The sequence below is a fragment of the Cibotium barometz genome, chromosome 60 (genome assembly GCF_041138505.1).
Source record: "Cibotium barometz isolate CiBa-2024 chromosome 60, ASM4113850v1, whole genome shotgun sequence".
Taxonomy (NCBI): Eukaryota; Viridiplantae; Streptophyta; class Polypodiopsida; order Cyatheales; family Cibotiaceae; genus Cibotium; species Cibotium barometz.
Window position 1 is genome coordinate 33,817,375 of NC_141105.1, and position 16,931 is coordinate 33,834,305.

General features: G+C 41.0%; 1 protein-coding gene across 1 annotated transcript; it reads left to right on the forward strand.

Moving 5' to 3' along the window:
- Nucleotides 1-12,945: 12,945 nt before the first annotated feature.
- On the forward strand, nt 12,946-16,723 carry LOC147605264 (laccase-2-like). Its single transcript, XM_086793870.1, has 7 exons — nt 12,946-13,123; nt 13,617-13,768; nt 13,867-14,111; nt 14,488-14,616; nt 15,267-15,904; nt 16,013-16,370; nt 16,461-16,723. Exons 1-7 carry the CDS (start codon nt 13,013-13,015, stop codon nt 16,589-16,591), a joined length of 1,764 nt encoding a protein of 587 aa, XP_086649996.1. The 5' UTR covers nt 12,946-13,012; the 3' UTR covers nt 16,592-16,723.
- The last annotated feature ends 208 nt before the right edge of the window (nt 16,724-16,931 follow it).

Sequence of the window (16,931 nt, forward strand, 5' to 3'; positions counted from 1 at the left end):
TAAAAATTAAACAAGCTAGAAAAATTAGCTTACATGGAGCTTGTAAGATTTCCTTTGGCTTGAGGGATTGAGGGTTCTACTCTTGTTTGAAGCAAGAGTGGCAACAATTCACTTTGGAGAGGATTAGGCCAAAAACAATTGAATTATCAAGAAATTCAATGTAGATGGCTCAGGGGCAAGAGTAGAGTAATAGTGCATAAACACCATTAATCTTTTACAAAGGGGGAGGCTTCTATTTATAGGAAAAAGTGAGCCTCTAACCAAGCAAACTGATTCTAGAATTTTCCAGATCAGTTGGGTCAATTTTTGACCATTTTTGGGTTAGTTCAGCTTACTTTTTGGATCTAGTTTTGAAATAGGAGAGAGGAGAGATGAAAATATCTCATTTAATTGATTAAAAATTGGGGGTAATGATGAGAAAAATATGCCTACTTCATGAGGGGAGATCCCCACTCCGAGGTGTCAAAATTCAATTTTTTTAATCTTTTCTTTGGTCCTTAGTCCACTCTTCATCTTATGTGAGCATTTACTCATTTTTTAGGGGTTTTCCTTTTATTCTTCAATTTATCTCCTCCCTACATTTGGATTAATCTTATTGGTCCATAAGAACCTTAATCCAAAATTTTTAGAAAATCTGGACCCTTAGGCTAAGGTCTTTTGTGTAGATTTTAATTTATTTCTAATGCACCTTAGGAATTTCTTTTTAAACTTCTGTTTCGGGGAAATTTATTTTAATAAGAAAGGATATTTTTCCATCCAAAGATATCTAAAACTAAATTATCTCTGTCTAGAACATTTTCTCTGTCTAGGCCAAAACAGGTAGAAACAAGATCTTTTATTATTCTGAAAAGGGGATTGATTACAGGGGAAGAAACTGGACATCTTGATGGGCTGGGAAGGAATCTTACAAAAAACCATGTCTACCTCCAATTCAATGATTCCATCATCTTCGGGGTTGATCTTGTGAGACTGTCCACGTACATCCTATGGATAGTGGAGGACTTTTTGAAAACTGTTCAGACACCACCACTCATTTAACCTCATTGCAATATTGTTATACTTGTAGAACTAAGGCAAGAAAGGATCCAACCCATAAGGATGCTGAAAAATAAGCTATTGAGCCTGAAGATAATCTCAACTGGATACATATGATGGATACAATCGACAGCTAGGGAGCTAGAGTAACTACATGGGTTACACCTGATGGTGAGGAGCTCTTGAAGGTCATTTCCCTACAAATGATTCGTGCTCTACCTTCCAATACCAAGGAATAGGTTATAGTTGTGAACTTGAGTCCACATGGGATGACTCAAGCTCAAGCACAAATAGTGATGAGGGTTCTGAATACAGAGACTCAAAGTGACACCAACTCCTCAGACACCACAAGAAAAACAGAGCCCACAACATCCAAAGAAACTACACATAGTAGCTCTGAATCTGATATAGATTCCCAATTTGAAGAAAGGGATGAAGTTTCTCAAGATGCTACGTGCATCTCCAAAGATGGCGGAGACGTAAACGCTATGCAGTGAGTCATCATAAAAGACTGCAAGAAAGAACCACTAATACCAATGGCTCAAGTACATGGGTGCAATTGACTTACATCAAAAGTTTATAGACGATTGGGAGAAGAGTTACAAGAGGTCCAGTATTGTAGACCACCCCCAATTGATATAGCCAAGGTAGAAGTCTTCGATGAACCAAAACCAAGCCGCTCCGCTAGAATGAAATAAAATCATGAACTCACATAGAACGAACGAGAGGCTAAAGTTGTGGCTTAAGCAACTAATGAAGGAAAGGGAAATGAGCTTGATTTGCACCTAGCACCTAAGCATTATAAGTCATACACCATAGGGGAACACAAGTTAATGCCAAACGTAACGCCACAAGTGAAAGTGGAGGAGTCTATAGTGGGCCTATAGAGGTCAACGAAGTACACTTGGCTAAACCAGGGGAAGATCCTAAGCCTGTCTACATAGCCAAAGACTTAAACAAGGCCAAGGAGGCTGAACTTGTAGCTCTCCTCAAGGATTATAGGGATTGGTTTGCGTGGACATACCATGATATGAAGGGAATTCCTGCAGAAGTGGTTCAACACACCATCCCCATGGTACCCGAAGTTAAACCAGTCTAACAATGACCCTATCCAATGAATCCCAAATATGCAAGCATTGTCAAAGAAGAGATCGATAAGCTCATTGAGTGTGGATTCATCTATGAGAGATTGAACACTCAGAATGGGTCTCACCCATTGCAGTTGTGCACAAGAAGAATGGAAAACTCAGTGTGTGTTGATCTCAAGAAAGTGAATGCTGACACGCATTGGGATCACTACCCCTTGCCATATTCAGAACATATCTTGAATGAGTTGCACACAAGGAGGCCTATAGCTTTTTAGATGGATACTTAGGCTATAATCAAATTTCGATTGCCCTGGACCAAGCCAAAACAGCCTTTGTCACTGAGCATGGTGTATATGCTTACAGAGTTATGACATTTGGTCTAACCAATGCACCCCACATTCTAAAGACTTATGAATACCTCTTTTTAAGGACTTCTTAAGAAAGTTTCTTGAAGCTTTTTTGGATGATTTTTGCATTTATTCTTGGAAAGAGCACCTAGAGTGCCTAAAAAAGGTGTTTGAAAGGTGTTGATTTAATCACATATCCTTAAACCCTTACCAAAAGCTCCTTTTGGATCCAACGAGGACTAGTTTGTAAAATGGTTGGACAAACGATTAGAACTTCTTGGGAAGTCTGCTCCCTTGTAGATTCATATGTGGACCCTACAACACCTTTTGGTTTTTGTTTATGAGCTCTTTGATTCTTCTTTTTTAGAGTAGTCAATGGAGAAGTTTAGGTGGAAGAATCTTTCATTGAAAATGGTGTAGAGGGGTTTGAGTAACTAGCTTCGAATCCATTTGATGGCAAAGCTCCCTCCTTGTGATCATCCTTGAGAGCTAGCAACTTCACTAAAGATTTCATAGAGAATAGAGTTTTGCAGTTAGGATGTTCTACCATATATTCATTATCTTTTGCAGAGTCACTTTTACCTTTTGCACTTGTCAACTAATTATAACCAAGGGTAGTTGGCCCTTTGAAGTTACCTTTAGGAAAGACCAGGAAGTCACCAACCAAGTGCTCATTATCACCATAGGTGTCAATTTTAACAAACCAAGCACTTTTATATTTTTCTTCTTGCTACCCCTCGCTCTAGCTTCATTTGGTTCAAGCTCGGGTTTTCCTAGTTGGCACCAAGCAGTAAAAGAGATCAAGTTATGCATGGTTTCCCCATCAATCAAAGCACTAAATTGTACTTTCTCATAGGGACTAGCCAGTTCAATGCATTTTCTTTTTGGTTCCAAAGCTGTTGTAGTAGCTGAAACTATAGGTACTTAAACACATGAATTAACAGCTTTTGGAATAATCTCATCCATGTGATTAGAGTGCCGAGATGTGGCAACATTGCAGTAATTTTCCAAAGATGTATTCATGGCCATGGTTTCACTAGCTAGAGGAACATATGGGTTACTAGCTACGATTTCATCTGGGGCTCTATTCACGCTTGTGTTAGATGGTTCTTGGACCTTTTCTTGCTTTTGGGGAGCATTTGGTGGTTTTGTCAAAAATCTGAGGGAGGTCATGCTAGATGCAATTTGTGAATTGGCTATTGGATTGTCCTCTTGCTTAAAGGCTTGAGAAACTTTAGGTGCATCTGCTTTTAACCGCTCTTGAGATTTCTTGGCATGAGTAACAATGTTTTGCTCTTTTCTTATTTCTTCCACGAAGTGGTCCAATCCCATCATCATCAAATGAAGACTCGGTTTGATTCCAAGATCCTCGATGGCTACTTGCATAAGTGCTTGCCAATCCAAAGGATAGAATTTCTCCGCGACAAGATCCATAAGCATGTTTGTTGCAATGTTATACTCCCAATCTTGTCCCTTTAGAATTCCTTCCATCCATGTCTTTGAGAAGTCTATTCAAGGTTCATTTCTATGTTACCAATGGTCTCTTTTTGAATAACCCTAGAGCTTGAAGTAGGTGATTGAGGAGATTTTGGGCCATCTTTAGGGGAAGTTGTTGTTATGTCACTAAAGAGTCTAAAGAGCCAATAGAACCAGCATTTGAGCACCTAGCACTAGCAATCTGTCCTCCTTGTGGGTCCATGGTGGGGTTCTCAGCTGAGCTAGGCATATCATTCATTTTCATAGCTTGTAAGCTTGATCTAGGAAACTCACTCTCCTTGGCTGCCATAGCCACATTGGTAGTGAGCATCTTGTTGTTAACCCCCTGATGTGGAGGCATATTTGCAGCTTATTTTTCTACAAAGCCTAGTGGTGGCATGATAGGAGTAGCACATGATGGGCTTTGTGGTGATGTTCCCACCAATCTCGGCACCCTAGTTTCTACCTTATTTTCTTGAGCTTGTGGCCTGGCCATATTTTTCGGTAGGGAGATTGCAAGCAAGTGTCACTCATTCTGAACTACCTTAGCAATGCAATTGGTAACCTCTTGAAGATGCTCGTTTCATGGTACCAGATATAGCTTGCACAATTTCTTGCCAAAGGACTTCATAGATTTGGTGTGTGCACGTCCCTGAGTAGTTGGGTTTTAATGTGTTGTATTCCCAATCTACACTTTTGAGTACCCCATTTGTCCATGTGCTCAAATATCCTCTAGAAGATGGAGCAAAATTTGTCGAGTTCTTTGAAGCCTTCGAGGTAAGTTGTATCAAAATTGCTTAAGTAATGGGCACTAACGGCTCTGTTTGGTCATTGTGTGCCTCTTGAGGTTCTAGATTCATCACAAAGTTTGGCACTATGACATGCATTTGTTTTCCAAGTGCTCGTTTTGAGGGTTGTGGGAGACTAAGTGTTTTGTGACTCCTAATTTGTAAAGTCTAATGGGATTTAACTTGGTTCAGCTAGTCAGGGTTTTGGATCCACTAGGGATAGGGTAGTGCTGGTTGGTGTACTTTCTTGAGCAGGCCTAAGGCATGTCAATCGTTTCCGCTCACTTTGTACTATGATGCTCATGAGGTAATTGGCAACCTCTGGCAAGTTCTCAGCACCTTTTTTGAAGACACCAATAAACAATAAGATTTCTTGCAAATTAATAGTATATAGTTGTTGGGTAGCCAAATCCATAAGGACTTGTTTCTCAATGTTGTATTGCCAGTCTTGGGCCTTGAGCAATCCATTTTTCCAAGTGCTTAAGGGTCCTCTAGAAGTTGGGCTAGCATTGGAGGACATGGTTGGAAGGGTTAGCCTCTGGTTGAGTTTGTGTTGGTGATGTGGGAGCTATGGGGTCGGCTTGGGAGGGTCAAACTGCTAGCCTTTGTTGAGCACGAATCTCAATTTCTTCTTTCATTGTGTTAATAGCTCGCCACATGGCTGCTACTCACTTCCTCTTTGGTTCAGCCATCAGGCATACGTTTTTTGTTGGGGGTGTTGTTCGGGCTAGTGTCACTACTATCTAGTGTGAGCCTAGTAGTAATGCTTGGTTGAATTAGGTCTTGGGCTTCGTCTAAGAACCACACAAAGGTGTGGTGTCACTTAGTGCTAGCCTAAGCTTTTCTTGTAAGCTCGTGACCATCTCGCCATAAAAATTATGGGATCTGTGGGGACAGCATTGGTGCCAAGGTATATGCTTGTATGTGTATGTATGAGTTGATTGTTGGAAATCCTCAAATGAACATTGTGCTAAGAAAAATGAGTAATAGTCCTGATAAAATTGTTGGTGAGGAGCTTGATAGACACAACTTTTGCATCTGGAAGTACCGTATGACAAATTTCCTTAAAGGCAAAGGACTATGGAACTTGGTGACAGGCAAGGAGATGGAGCCAAGGGTTCCCCAAATGAATGCAACACCCGCCCAGCTTACACCACATCAGAATTTAATAGAGAGGGCCTTCAAAGTGTTGCATTATTTCTCGATTTGTATAACAAACACCATGTTATGCCATATACAGGACACACATAATCACAAGGATGCATGGGATACTTTGGTGAAGTTGTATGATACGACTACTACAGCACCAAAGATTTAGAAGATGCAATTGAATCAGAAGATACATGGTGTGACTCGCAACAACAAAACCATAAATGATTATGTGTAGAAGATCAAAGAATATACTGATGAACTAGCATCTATTGGTGCCCCCATGGATGATGATGATTTGGTAACCATTACATTGAATGGCTTGGGTAAGGAGTACAAGGCATTTGAAACCTCTATCAGGGTTAAAAGTGGAGACTCCCTAGATTTTGATGAGCTAATTTTGTTGCTTATTGTGGAGGAGATGAAACTTGGTTTAGGTGCTTCATCCAGTACCAATGAACATGCACGAGATCAAGCATTTTATAGTTATCGAGATGCTAGAGGCAAGGGGAGATTAGGTGGATGTGGTTGGCACGATAGGTCACCACAGTCTCAACAGAGTTTTCAGCCATCATTTGGTGCTAAAGGTGGTCATGGTTATGCACCTCAAAGAGGTCGAGGTAATGCTCATGGAAGAGGTCGTTGGCAAGGAGGTCGAGGTAATGCTCATGGAAGAGGTCGTTGGCAAGGCCAAAAATCATCTATGCAGCATGTGGACTATCACAATTGTGGAAAGTTTGGTCACATGGCTCATGATTGTTATCACAAACTGAATGATTTAAGAGGGGTTAGAGCACATGGTGGTAATTTTTCATCCCAACAATCGTGCAAATCATTTGTTTGCAATGAAGCATGTAGTGGGCTCCATGATGACACATGGAGATAATGATGATATATAGTGTATGGATTAAGGAGCATCAAATCACATGACTTGCCATGGTGAGTGGTTTGAGCACATAAAACCAATGGATGAAAAAGTATATGTGGAGACATGTGCTGACACTCAGCATGCTATCACTCATATTGGGAGTGTGCCATTGGCGATGCATAATGGCGAGGTGAAGTCTATGTCATATATTTTGTATGTGCCTTCCATTACAAAGAGTTTAGCTTCTATTAGTCAAATGGTTGAGCAAGGATTAGAGTTACGATTCCAAGAGCATGGATGCTTCATTGAAGACTTTAAGAATGGCTGTAGAGGTATTGCCAAGGGCAAGAAGGAAGGCACGTTATTCAAATTGGATGCAGGTATTCCAGAGTTGAAATCGGCTATGTTTTCTAAAAGCTGTAATGTGGTCCAAGATATTAAGATGTGGCACAAACGTATTGGGCATGTGAACATATAGAAGTTGAAGAATATGCAAGCAAGAGGAGCCATAGTTGGTGGGCTGCCCAAATTCAAATATGATGGGAGTATGCATGTATGTGATGCTTAACAGTTTGGAAAGCAAGTAAGGTTGCCATTTCCTAGAGAAGGCAACATGAGCAGCAGGCCACTTGAGATTGTTTATAGTGATGTATGGGGGCCTGCACAAAGCCCCAAAGCCCATCCATTAGTGGTAGTAGGTACTATGTAACCTTCATTGATTATTATAGCAGGATGACTTGGATCTATTTTCTCAAAGGGAAGAGTGAAGTGTTAGCAAAGTTCATGGATTTTAAAGCATTTGCAGAAAAGCAATATGGTTGTTGGATCAAATGCTTAAGGGACAGATGGAGGCGGTGAATACACCTCACATGCATTTGAGGACTTCTTGAGGAAGAACGGCATTAGAAGGCAGCTTTCATGCAGGTACGCATCTCAGCAAAATGGTGTTGCTGCGCTGAGAAGAAAAATAGGGTCATTGGTGATGTGGCTAGGGCAATGCTAAATGAGAAGAGTATGCCAAACTTTTATTGGGCAGAAGTATGCGCCACAATGGTGTATTTGCTTAACAAGACACCTACAGCTGCCATACATGAAAGTACGCCAGAGTTGCATCTTATTGGATATAGGCTAGACATTGGGCATCTAAAAGTATTTGGTAGCATTTCTTATGTGCATGTGCCAGATGAGAAGAGAAAGAAGCTAGATCCAAAGGCAAAAAAGTGCATCTTTATTGGGTATGCACAGGATCGCAAAGAATACAAATGCAAATGTTACAATCCAGATAGGAAAGTTCTCATTTCACGAGATGTGGTGTTTGATGAGCTTGCTAGTTGGTACAAAGGAAAATATGAGGATGCTAGTGATTCCAGTGATGATGATGTGCCTGTGGACTTTCCACAAGCAAGTTCTACTTCTATGTCTGGGCCACAAGGGTCAAGTGGTGGCAATGTACATCCATGGTCAGGGCGTTTGAGGTATGATAGTGGAAGCACTAGTAGTAGTGTTGTGGAGAAAGAAAAGAAGAAGATTGAAGGTATTGGCATTACAGGATATGAGTCATCTAGTTCGGAGAGTTTGGATGAGGAACCTAGCATACCACTCTTACGCACACCACAGGTGCGAAGCAAGAGAGATATGTACCTCCACATGCTAGAGTGACAGGTGTATAGAATGATCCACAAGCTTTGAGGACATCACAAAGAGTCAGGTATCTAGTTGACAGGATGACATATCGTGGTTTTGCTATGCACTATGCATATATGACTTCTTTGGTAAAGCATGTGGAAACCTACATGCTATGCAGAAGCTATTGGAAAACATGTATGGGAAAAGGCAATGGATGAGGAGATGGACGCATTCGTTCATAATGATACTTAGGATTTGGTTGCAAATGGGTTTATAAGGTGAAATGTAAGTCAGATGACTCGATTGAGTGTCATAAAGCACGGCTGGTTGCTAAGGGTTATGCACAGACCCAAGGCTTGGATTATGATGAGACGTTTAGTCCAATGGCAAAGATGGAAACTATGAGGTTAGCTATTGCCATGGCTGTAGCAAATGGTTGGAAAATGCATCAAATGGATGTCAAGAATGCATTTCTAAATGGTGATTTGCAAGAGGAAGTCTTTATGGAGCAGCCAAAATGTTATGTACACCCAAGGTACCCCACTCATGTATGCAAGTTGAAGAAAGCACTTTATGGGCTGAAACAATCACCTCGTGCTTATAGTGATAAGATAAGTTGATATCTTATCTCTATTGGTTTTTAGGTTTCTATGGTAGATTCTTCACCATATGTGAAGAAGACAGATCATGGGATTGTTATGGTTGGCATCTATGTGAATAACTTGATTCTGATAGGTGATCATGCTATAGATATTATGCATGTCAAGAAGGCATTGAGTGGGCAGTTTGATATGAAAGACTTGGGTGATTTGAGGTATTTGGCATTGAAGTGGTCAAAGAGCATGGAGGAATATGGCTAGTCTAGCATCAATATGCATTGGATATGTTGGCTACATATGGGATGACTGGGTGTAAACCCATGAGTATACCAAATTAGAGCAAAATGTGAAGTTGAGGGGGGCTGATTTTGGTGAAGAGTTAAAAGACCCATCTATATACAGGAAGATGGTTGGCAGCCTCATTTACATGACTATTACACAGCCAGACTTGAGTTATATTGTGGGACTAGTGTGTCACTGAATGCAAAGCCCTAAGAAGCCTCATTTGGACGTAGTGAGATGGATCATGTGTTATGTAAAGACCACTGCACATTATGGTCTTCTTTATGAGCATGGTAAAGTCTTGATGTATATGGCTACGTAGATGCAGATTGGGCAGGTAGCTCTTATGACAGGAGATCTACTAGTGGTTATGCATTTACATTTGGGAGTGATGTGGTTAGTTGGAGTAGCAAGAAGTAACCCACTGTTGCTTTATCCAGTCCAGAGGCTGAGTGTACAGAGGATCAGCCATAGCTGCATGTAGTAAAGGAGTATGGTTAAAGAAAATCCTGGCTGATTTGGGTGAGCCTATTGAGGGCAAGGTTGTCATACACTATGACAATATGAGCAGCATACAATTGGCCAATAATCCAGTTTTTCCTGCGTGGACCAAACTAATAGAGGTCCACTATCACTTTGTTATGGAGAAAGTGTTGGATGGTACAATGGATTTGAAGTATGCGAAGACTGAAGAGCAGGTTGCCAACATATTTACAAAGCCACTTGGGAGAGAGAAGTTTGAGTACTTCCATACCATGTTTGGGAGTACATGCGATGAGCTTGAGGGGGAGTGTTGATAGCCCAAGCTCATCTTCATCTATGGCTGTACATCATGAGCTTGAGAGCAGCTGTTGAGATTACAAGCTCGATGACATCTAGAGACAAGCACGATATGTGCTGGCATGGTAGACAGTAGCATGTGTGTGACAATAAATGGTCACGTCCAGCAAGCCACAGTGTGTGGACATTAGATAGGGTTATTTGGTGTGTGAACACAACACATGTAGTGTGTGTGGTTGTGTAGTCTTATTCTATTATGCATTGTGTGAGAGTGGATATGGCTTCCCTCTATGGTTAGGGTTACATCAATCTATTAGGGTTTGCTCTCATGTGTGTGTGCTCGCTCTCTTATTATCTGTCGTTTATCAAATAGAGTCATAATGATGGAGTTGATGTTATTGAAACTCAAGAGCCAAATAAATAGAGTTGATGTTGAAATCCAAGAGCCAATTGCCTTGAGTATATTAGTTGCGGAACCTACGCGGCCTGAGGGACAGATTCAAGAGCATCTGGAAGAAAGGTACTCATTGAATTCTAATGGAGAGCCAAGTACATCCGACAAGGAGCACATAGATGACCTTGATCCTACAGAAGAGTAAGCCATTCACCAAATGGTTCAACACTCTTTTGGTGACATTGAAGAGGATACGTAAACATTTCTTGAAATTGGCCTTTTTAGGGCCATGGATCTAGGCGAGGATGATAGAATAAATGATGATCTATGACTTTGTAACTTTGACTATAAATAAGAGCAGTGACCTTTGAATTTGTAAATATGAGCAATGAATTTTTCTTGAAGTCTTTTAGATAAATTTAAAATTTGTTTTTTCAGTACCGACGCAAATCCCGACGCCAGTAATAGTCGCCAATAAACTGACCGATGTCCCTGGTTATCGGCGCGGCAACCAACCATTTCCTTGTAGCGTTGTTTGAGTTATTCCAAGGAGAATGACTATCTTATCCATATTGGGAATGCCCAAACTGCATCTTTAGGGCAAGGGAAATTGTGAAAACCCAAAGATTTTCACACCGACAAAAAGTCCCCAAAATCACGTCAAAAATCATAGGATTACTTGTCTGAAAATAAAAAATTTTATCTTCTTATCCTATGTACAAAGCTTCCAATGTGAAAAACCTAGTTTTTCATGGCCTTAAAAAATCTAAGTTTTTCGTGCATAAAAAACACCTAGAAAATCATGCCGTTAATCTCTTCAGAAATTCATGCCAAAATATCTTCATTAGTTTAGGACATTGAGTTGTCCACACGTAGTAAATTGACCATTCAACTCATTCCAAGTTGAGGATATTGAGTTGTCCGCATGAACTAAATAAATTGACCATTCAACTCACTCCAAGTGGTTTTGTTATAAAAAGATTTAAAAATTTTGGCATGAAAAACTAGAGGTTTTCATGGCTGTGAATTTCTTAAGAAATTCATGCCAAAAATATTTCATGATTTTGGACTTTTGAAGTAACCAACCAACTGTGGAAATCCATTGGTGTGATAAATTGCATTCAAAATTTTAAAAAAGTTTGGTAAGAAAAATGAGAGTTTTTCACGATTGTTACTGTCTGTTTGATATTCACGACGTGATTATCCATGATATATATTATTTCTTGATGATGCCTAGTCTAGCCAAATAGGAAACATTATTGATCTGGGTAACCTTTAGTTTTGAGGATAAGTGAAAAAATCGGGTATGGAAAACCAGATTTATTCACGTCCATGAATAACTCAACCTTTGGGTTCCTTACAGAGTTGTTCCATTAATAGTGTCTTTCATCTCTTGTATGCTCACACATTGTGTCTTGTCTTCTTAAGAGAGTTCCTAGTTATTCTCACAAATATATGGGTGTCTCTTTCAATTGTAAACAGTAGGAGGAGCAGGGTTTCGGAAAAGATAAGTTCATCTTAACCTAGAACTTGTTCAATTTCTAAAAAGATGATCTCAAATTGAGAAAAGAAGGGAAAGCACCTCTTCAAAAAGTTCAAGATTTAGTTATATTGAGATTTAAGTATAAAGAAAAGCTTGTTTAAAATTACAATTTAGTGTTGATGAAAAGGATTGATGTAAAGTCTCAATAAAAATAATTTTCCAAACGAGTGAGGATAATAGCACAAGAGAAAGTCAAAAGGGAAGGTGACTGCGAGAAGTCAAAGGGAAGGTTAATGCTAGAAGTTTCAAATGTCAACGTTACGGCTATGTTTTAACCTTAAACCTACCAACGCCCACTTTGCGATTTTTTTAAACAATGCCAGGGAGTCTGATTTCTTGCTGTGGTGCTTCAAGTCAAGCACGACGCGTTTTCGTATGCTCGCTTCTGCAGGCAGCATCATGTACACACTTTCTTCTCAATATAGGGAGGGACATTGACCTTCAGTGTGACGACAAAGAAAAATACTTTTCTCAAAGAGACGTGATTGAGGGAGGACTGATCTAGTAAATTTGTGATTTATCAGATAACGATCGCCTTAACCTAGACATACCTTGGGAGCTTGCCTGTGTAAGACCCTAGAAACCCTTTTTTAAGGAAATAGAACTCCAAATGACCTAATAACAAGACGCTACACATGTCCTAATAAAAGTCACACTGTCGCTAATATTGTGACTAGCTTATTTCACAATATTAGCTAACTTGTTCTCTGATCAATTTTGAATGAAGAGGGCAACGGGGGCAATCTTTGTGGACGGAGACACCCTACCTTCACTTATGGTTGATTATTATTCCCAATCCATATGGGCGGCTACAGCTTCATACACAATTGAAAGACATTCTTGGTAACTTGCTCCAGCTAGTTTATGATACTAACAAGTCAACCAGATACTTTCGGTTGCCCTCTTCACCCTGCCTTTAAATAGCTCTCCACTCCATGAAGGCAAACATATTGAGCTTTCAAAGCCTTGGTTAAGCAACCCCCTCCATTGCTTGGAGAGATTAAGCATCATCATCATAGTTATTACACAGATTAGCAATGTTTACCAGGGCCAACAATATTCCTCTCTTGCCTTGTTTCTTCTTCTTAATCTTCCACGTTGCCATTGTGAGTTGTGCTAATGCAACAACTCATCAATTTGATTGGAAGGTAAACTTATTGCCTCATTGTATCTTCTGACTTTATGTTTCAATTCAATATTATTGCCTCGGCAACTTATTCATCTCCAAAACTGGATTTTCTTCTTTTGGGCAACTGGTTAAAGCATGGAAGTTGGCCCTTTATGCATAGCATTGAGCCAAGCTACATACCGGATGGCTATGTGTTTACAAGGCTTTGATTGGTCATTAATAGCATTAAACTAGCACACACTTTCTCTCTATTTATTTATCTAGGCTGTGTTTATAAGGCTTTGATTGATCATTAATAGCATTAAACTCTCTCTCTCTCTCTCTCTCTCTCTCTCTCTCTCTCTCTCTCTCTCTCTCTCTCTCTATATATATATATATATATATATATATATATATATATATATCCACATTCTAAAATATATCACTTTTGTTTGCAAAAGCTATCACTGTCTGCATCTCCACCAATTAGTACCTAAATATCGTTAATATGGTTTAACTTAAATATATTGCAGATCCAATACACAGACGTTACCCGCCTTTGCCATACAAAATCACTAGTATCCGTAAATGGGCAGTTTCCGGGTCCGACAGTGTACGTGACAGAAGGTGACACTGTCATCGTAAACGTCACCAACTTGGTCTCCTACAATGTTACCATCCATTGGTAATTAAACTTGAAGTTTCAAACTCCTAAGGTCCTACAAATGATGGCTTTAAGAATATTAATGTATGATTCTTGGTATGATGGATGCGTCGATACAGGCATGGAGTGAGGCAGCTTAGGTCTGCATGGGCAGATGGGCCTGCATATATCACACAGTGCCCCATACAGACAGGTCACTCTTATGTCCACCAGTTCCAGGTCACTGGGCAGAGAGGGACCCTCTTCTGGCATGCTCACATTAGCTGGCTCCGGGCCACCTTGTATGGAGCCTTCATCATCCAGCCAAAACAGAATGCCAACTATCCTTTCACCACCCCAACCAATGAATTTCCCATTGTCCTAGGTGAGCACTGTACATCCTTATTCTTGTAATCTGTAGTAAGACGCATATTAATCCATGTGTTAAGCGCTTTCCATACCTTTAAGTATGCCATGAGGCATTTTGAGTTGTATATTTAGAGAAGCCATTACACTTGCGGATAAGGTAACATGGGGTGCTGTTCTACATTTCATATATTTTAGTTATAAAACCGGCATTTTGTGGAGATTTTGGAAACAAAAACCGAATAGATTTAAGAGTTGTCCTTATTTTGATTGGTTAAAAATTATGTTTTTTTTCAAGCACTGTGTGCCGTGGCTGGTCTCTGGCCCAAAACAGGCCCGTGGTGCATTGATCTCAATCCTCTGACGAAATTATGGATCTACTTGGTTATGTGCAGGAGAATGGTGGAATGCAAACGTAGAAGATGTAATAGCAGAAGCCCTAGCAAGTGGAGCAGGATACAATATCTCAGACGCCCTCACCATCAATGGGCAGCCTGGAGACCTATACACATGCTCACAAGGAGGTAGCAACCACTTTCATTTTTCCCATGCGAATCCAATATTCTAATGATCAATGATAAGCGCACTAGAAGAGAGCATGAACACGACGGATACATAGACACGTGCATTAGATCATTGCACGTACAATTGTTTCCACACACACATGCATCACGCATACATATCCATTGCCATATGCTCTATTACATGTATCAACCTGCCTACTCATACACAAGAACAGATAAACTGATCGAGTCTTGTGGGCATAAAACACACACATATGCTCCTAGGCTGATCACAGGCTTCCGGCACGAAGCTTGTTCAGCCCACATGGTGAACAATTAGCATTCGGCAGCTGCATACATGGGGTTCACTAAGCAGTTGTCTGAGTGGCGAAAATGCCGGCCTCCGCCCTAAATGTGCCGGAAGCTCACATTTCGGAGTTAAAAGCTGCAGATTTTATTCAGCCGCTGGCCGGCCACAGCTTCCGGCCAAAAGCTGCATGTGAAATCGGCCTTCCTACCTACATACATACGTGTGCACAATGTACTCACACAAATGACACAAGCATACACACATAGCCCTCTTAAAGGTGAGTTGTAGCGAATGACAGTCTCTGATTGTTCGTGAATGGATTGACCAATTACTTGTATTTTACATGCCCAACATTGTGCAGCAACTACCATGGTCAATGTGACCCAAGGCAAGACATACCTTTTGCGCGTGATCAACGCAGCAGTAAATTTCCAGCTCTATTTTGGTGTGGCTGGCCACAACCTAACTGTGGTGGAGGCAGATGCAGAATACACGAAACAATACAACACAGGCTACATTGTATTGGCACCAGGGCAGACCACTAATGTGCTGCTCACTGCAAACCAATCTATGGGGCAATATTACATGGCAGCCTCTGTGTTCTCTCCAGCCCCTACAGCACTTGTGCCGTTTCCTCAGACTGCAGCTACAGCCATTTTGAACTATGTCAGCTCTAGCTCTAGTAATGCTAATTCCTCGAATTCAAGTTCAAGCTCAAATGCTACCACCACGCTAATTGGGGCCCTGCCTACTTTCCCTGCTTACAATGATGTTACAGCAGTGCAAGCCTTTGCCCAGAGCTTGAGAAGCCAGTCGTATTCCAAGGGCTATTACTACATGGATGTCCCTCAGATAGTTGATGAGGACCTCTTCTTCACAGTTGGCTACTCCTTGCAGCCGTGTCCAGCAGGCAGCCAGTGCCAAGGCCCCCTCGGAGAACGCCTCTCTGCCTCCATCAACAATGTCACCTTTGTAGAGCCATCCGTATCCATACTACAGGTCAAAATATATATTGATGATCATCTCTCCCATGCCCGCTGCTATAATTTGCTATTTGTAATTGATCCGCCCGTTTTATAATTGGCTGATATTTTATATTTTGATCAGGCGTACTACAATCAGATAAGCGATGTGTACGAGGGTGATTTCCCCGACAACCCACCGTTTGAGTTCAACTACACGGGGGGGACGTTTTCGGGCGACTTGCAGTCGGTGTTGGGCACGCGGGTGAAGGTGCTGGATTTCAACTCGACGGTGCAGATCGTGTTCCAAGACACGTCGTTGCTCTTCTTGGAGAGCCACCCGATCCACCTACATGGCCAGAACTTCTACGTGGTCGGCAGCGGCTTCGGCAACTTTGACGCCGCGTCCGCCAACTTCAACCTGGTCGACCCCCCCTCCCGAAACACCGTGGCCGTCCCATCGGGAGGCTGGGCTGCCGTCCGATTCCGAACCACCAACCCAGGTTACCTACCGGCTCACTCTCTAAATTATACGTCTCCTGCGCATACAACTATCTGCAACGCTCTAATGACTCTTGTAATTTTTTACGCAGGGGTGTGGTATATGCATTGCCATATCGACCTCCATAACTCATGGGGGATGTCCATGGCTTTCATCGTTAAAAACGGAAATGGAACTCAACAATCTCTGCCAGCACCACCGTCTGATCTACCTCCATGTTAGCAACGGACACGCGATGGAAGCATTCCAATGTCTTCTTGGAGGGTGGTCTTGTTTTTATGACTTCGATTCACTTGTTTTGGGCGAGGGTAGAATTTTCCAAAACATTGTTCTCAAATTTTAAAAAACCCATACAACACGGCATCCAATAAAGATATCACTACTTTGATGCTTATAAGATTTGCAAAATTTTATACACATTTAAGTTTTCTCTAAAGTCTCCGAGAGTGTAATTGTAATTTTCATGTCTTAATCCTTTCTTGCTTAAGACACCTCTACCAATCTATACCTCTATCTACCTATTCTACGCTCTTATTAAACACAAGCTACTCCCCTTCCACTT